At 45.0% G+C, this 4,525-nt stretch overlaps 2 protein-coding genes across 2 annotated transcripts in view; one reads left to right on the top strand and one right to left on the bottom strand.

The window, feature by feature from the left end:
• The window catches only part of Tsr2 (TSR2 ribosome maturation factor), a 7,411-nt gene extending 2,999 nt beyond the window's left edge, over positions 1–4,412 (top strand). Inside the window, exons 3-5 of the mRNA XM_031369021.1 lie at positions 2,143–2,234; positions 3,076–3,252; positions 3,440–4,412. Of these exons, the coding sequence (XP_031224881.1) occupies positions 2,143–2,234; positions 3,076–3,252; positions 3,440–3,574 (404 nt within the window). The 3' untranslated portion in view covers positions 3,575–4,412. The remainder of the gene's footprint in view (positions 1–2,142; positions 2,235–3,075; positions 3,253–3,439) is intronic.
• Fgd1 (FYVE, RhoGEF and PH domain containing 1) overlaps positions 3,774–4,525 on the bottom strand; it is a 43,076-nt gene continuing 42,324 nt past the window's right edge. Inside the window, exon 17 of the mRNA XM_031380736.1 lies at positions 3,774–3,844. Coding sequence (XP_031236596.1) covers positions 3,774–3,844 — 71 coding nt within the window. The remainder of the gene's footprint in view (positions 3,845–4,525) is intronic.

The following is a 4,525-nucleotide window of genomic DNA, read 5'->3' as shown; positions in this document are numbered from 1 at the left end:
CTGGAACTCACTCTGTAGACCAGGCTGGCCTCGAACTCAGAAATCTACCTGCCTCTGCCTCCCAAGCAGTGGGATTAAAGGTGTGCACCACCACCGCCCGGTGTAAGAAGCCTTCTTAAGAGTAGTGATTGGGGGCTGGAGAGATGGCTCAGCGGTTAAGAGCACTGATTGCTCTTCCAGAAGTCTTGAGTTCAAATCCCAGCAACCACTTGGTGGCTCACAACCATCCGCAATGAGTTCTGATGCCCTCTTCTGGTGTATCTGAAGACAGCTACAGTGTACTTAGATATAATAAGGGGGATCTAGGTAGAGATGATGAAGCACATACTCAAAGGAGTTAAGATGAGTGCATTATAGTAAGGAGATGGAAGAGTGGTAGAGAATGTTGTGTGTGTGTGTGTGTGTGTGTGTGTGTGTGTGTGTGTGTGTGTGTGTACACAGAGATACTCTGACTGTAAAGGGTAGGAAATAGAAGGCCTTCTGTGACTTTGCTTATAGAGATAGAAGGCCAGTGTCTATAAAATTCAAGCTATAAAAGACTTGTCTCATTAGATGGTCGATGAAGAAAGTTTCTCCAGTCAAATTACAGAAGCTGCTATTTTATTCTTAGTAGTAGTAATTGGAGAAAGTATCTCCTTCTATAGCCCAGGCTGCCGTGGAATTTATGTTCCTTGTGCCTCATTTTCCTGAGTACAGGGTTATAGGTGTGCTATCAGTCCTGACTCTGTTTTCCATTAGCTTTTTATGGAGATCCTCCCGTACAACTTATCAAAATTGAGCTGGGAATGTAATGCAATTGGTATAGTACTTATCTAACCCTAAGAGGCCCTGAGTTCGACCCCTAGAGCCACATTAACCAGGCATGGTGATTCGTGCCTGTAATCTTAGCACTGGGAAGTAGAGGCAGGAGGGATTCCAGGCTAACCCTGTACTATACAATGAGTTTGATGGTAGCCTGGGCTACATACCTGTTATAAAAACAAAACAACCCTTGAAACTCAGCAAAATACTTCCTAAAGTCAAGCTTCATAGGTGATAAAATTCATGAGCAGGTTCTAAGGTATGGTTTTTGACAGCTAGAAAATTCAAAAAGTAGTTGGTGTAGAAAGTAAGGTCTAGCATAGGACAACAGCAATGTTCAGGGACAAGAGAGTATTTCTCCATAGAGGGGGTTTGGAAAAGAGATTTATGATGAGTGGTAGGGTAGATTAGAAGCCTTTTTTGTTGTTGATGTTTTTCGAGACAGGGTTTCTCTGTATAACCCTGGCTGTCCTGGAACTTACTCTGTAGACCAGTCTGGCCTCCAACTCAGAAATCCGCCTACCTCTGCCTCTCAAGTGCTGAGATTAAAGGTGTGTGCCACCACTGCCTAGCTAGAAGCCTTTCATTGGATAGAGGAACCTTGGAGGATGAGATGCTGGTTTGGAAGGCACGATAATAAACCTGGCTTTGGATATGGGGACTTAAAGTACCTGTCTAACATCTGGACACATAATTAGCCTGAGTGGAAGACAAATTTTGAGGCTGTAAGATTTGAACGGTAGGTAAAAGTAGAAGTGTGTAAGAGCTATGTCTGGGAGAAGGCAAATAGGGAAAATAAAGCTAGTCTTTCATTTAGGAAAGATAGACCATCGGCCCATAAGATAACTGAGCTCCAAAGTCTGAAGGCAGTATTGAGGTTATCCAGCTGAGGGTGTAGCTCAGTGGTTGTTTGCCCAGCATGTACTTGACGGTGGGGTTGATCTTTAGCACCAAAAAGCAATGAAGTCCCATGTCCATTCTTCTTGCCCATTGCCCTTGAGTCTCTGGACTCCTGTATTAGTGGAGACACAGTTGTGAAGGGTTTCCACATTTCAATACTCAGCAGTGAAGTGATGCATATTAATATTAGGGATCTCATCTCCCTTGTGCCAAGCATTGTGTAAACAAGTCCTCCCAACAGACCTTCCTGGAGGCTCTGAGAGAAGCAGTGTGCTCAAGGTTACCTCTAGCTGAGGTTAGTTAGAATAGACAAGTAAAAGAGGGTGTTTCAGTGAACAAGGAGTCACTGGACCTTTACCTACCAACCAGATATAGCAGGAAGAATGGTCAGGGCTGATGAAGTTGGCCTTTGGCTAAAGGGTTCTGTCCTTTCCTATTTAGCTGACTTGGAGCTGGAAGAGATAGAAGATTTTCTTGGGGAGCTGATGACCACTGAGTTTGATACAGTTGTGGAAGATGGGAGTCTGCCCCAGGTGAGTTTATGGAGACAGCTGCCAGCCCCCTGCCTGCTCTTTCTCCTTACTGTTAGGGACAAAGTTCTTGTGATCATTCTTTTCTTGAGGCATAGACAACATTCCCTATTGCATTTTCAAACATTACCTTTATTTCTCTCTTTAGGTCATTCTCAACCAGTATTTTCCCCACACCCCACAAGCTGGGTTGGATCAAATTCCACCCCTATTCTGATTAACACTGCTCACTCTGGTGAGATCATCTTTCATTTTGCATCTTCAGTCTCTTTCTTTTTTTGAGACAGTGTTTTACTCTCTAACATAGTTAGCCTGAAATGTATTGTGTAGCCCAGCCAACCTCAAATTCATAGCAGTCAGCGTGCCTCAGTCTCCTAAGTACTAGGATTATAGCTGTGTACCACTTAGTCAATTCTAGTACCTTCTCTTCTAGGAGACCCTCACTTTGTTGTTGCTTTTTTTTTTTTTTTTTGAGACACTGTCTTACTATGTATCCTTGGCTGTCCTGGAACTTGCCATGTAGACCAGGCTGGCCTTGATCTCAGAGATCTGTTTCCCTCTGCCTATTGAGTTACTGAGTGCTGGCATTAAAGATGTGTCAGCACTCCCAGCTGTTTTATTGACAGCGTGTTACTGAGGCCAGGCTGACCTTGAACTCAAAATTCTCCTGCCTCAGAGGTCTCTCATTGATATGCATCTACCACTGTCCTGAGATGCTTGGATGAACTTCTTAGGGAGAAAAAAGCCCTGAAGATTCCAATCCCTCTCTACTCTGCTATAAACAGGCTGGTTTTATGGTAGATTGTCTTAAAAAATCTAAGCTGGTTGGATATTTCCTTGGTAGGTGAGCCAGCAGCTACAGACCATGTTCTACCACTTCCAGAAGGGTGATGGGGCTGCTCTTCAGGAGATGACCTCTCACATCAACCAAAACAAGTGCAAAGTCATGGCTACCCCACTTAAGACAGCCAAAGAAACTGATGTGGCTGAAGATGATGTGGACAGCGTGGAAGAAATGGAGGTGAAAGATGTGCCTGTGCTGGTGGGGGGGTGTCCCTAAATGTTTTTAATTTTCTGGCTAGATTCACAGGGAAGTGATGGCAGTTGTAGGTGGTGGTGTGTTTTCAAGGATAGCTCAAATAGTCATGGAAAACTTGGAAGCAGAGCCTAGGTAATGTACTTAGTGGTTTCTTGTATTTTCCTTCCAGGTGACAGCTAGTAATGATGGGGCCACGACGGATGAGGTCTGCCCCCAGCCTCAACCCTCTGATCCAGACTCCCAGACTATTAAGGAAGAGGATATAGTTGAAGACGGTTGGACCATTGTCCGGAGAAAGAAATAAGCAGGGCAGTACGTGTTTTGGGCCCTTGTTTGTTAGATGTTATGAGAGACTTATAGGAGCTGTTTTGGGGGGAGGGCTATACACCTCTGTCCTGGAAACCATACCCATTCTTTGTTCCCCTGTCCTTCCCTTCAAGGGAAGGAAAGCCCTAGAGTCCTTGTTTGTGGGGTTGATGGGATCTATTCCAGCCCCTTGAATCTTAAGGTACCATATGAGAGATGAGAGCAGATTTCCCAGCATAGTGCCCCCTGGGTGCAGTGAAGGTGAAGACTGGTGGAAGTGTGGATGTGATTGTAGACCAGGCTTGTGGAAAATTGGCAGGTACATTTGTGGAAAGGACCAGAATTCCACAGTGGTAGGCTGGCTGGATTGGCAATCGTGAAATAAGCATACAGTTGGAAGAGAGAAGAGTTGTAGTCTCTACATTCCCCAGTGTCCCCACTCTAGCCTCCCACAGAGCAACCCTCACCCCGCCCAGAATTTGTGTCCTCCTGGGAATGCTCCCTGTTTGAATACCCTTGAGAGTTTGAAGGACTTGACTAAAAGTAGTAAACTTGGGAAAGTTGGGCTGTTTTAAGTCCAGGGATGAGGCTTAAGACCTTAATAACATAACACTTTCTTGTTTAATCCACGATTTAACCTTGGAATCAGCTTTCTGAGAGCTGAGCTTCAAAATTCGGCAAGAGAGTAGTTTCTGCACCCTCCCACCTCCCTTAGTAGCCTGGGACTTTGGACAAACGGACGGACCATAGCAGGGACTTTGGACAAACGGACGGACCATAGCAGTGTTCTGAAAGTTACTGTACGCCTGAAATAAACTGTATTTTTCTTTAAAAAACAGTATCCATTGTCCTCCCCCCTCCCCCATTCCCGTCCTGCCCAATGGCCCTGCCATGGATCTGGACGATAAAATACTGGATTGCTTTGGGGCTAGGTAGAAGCTATAAGCCA

This window comes from Mastomys coucha, chromosome X, assembly GCF_008632895.1.
Source record: "Mastomys coucha isolate ucsf_1 chromosome X, UCSF_Mcou_1, whole genome shotgun sequence".
Lineage (NCBI taxonomy): Eukaryota > Metazoa > Chordata > Mammalia > Rodentia > Muridae > Mastomys > Mastomys coucha.
The sequence above is the reverse complement of the archived record's forward strand: the minus strand, read 5'-3'. Positions and strand labels throughout refer to the sequence as shown.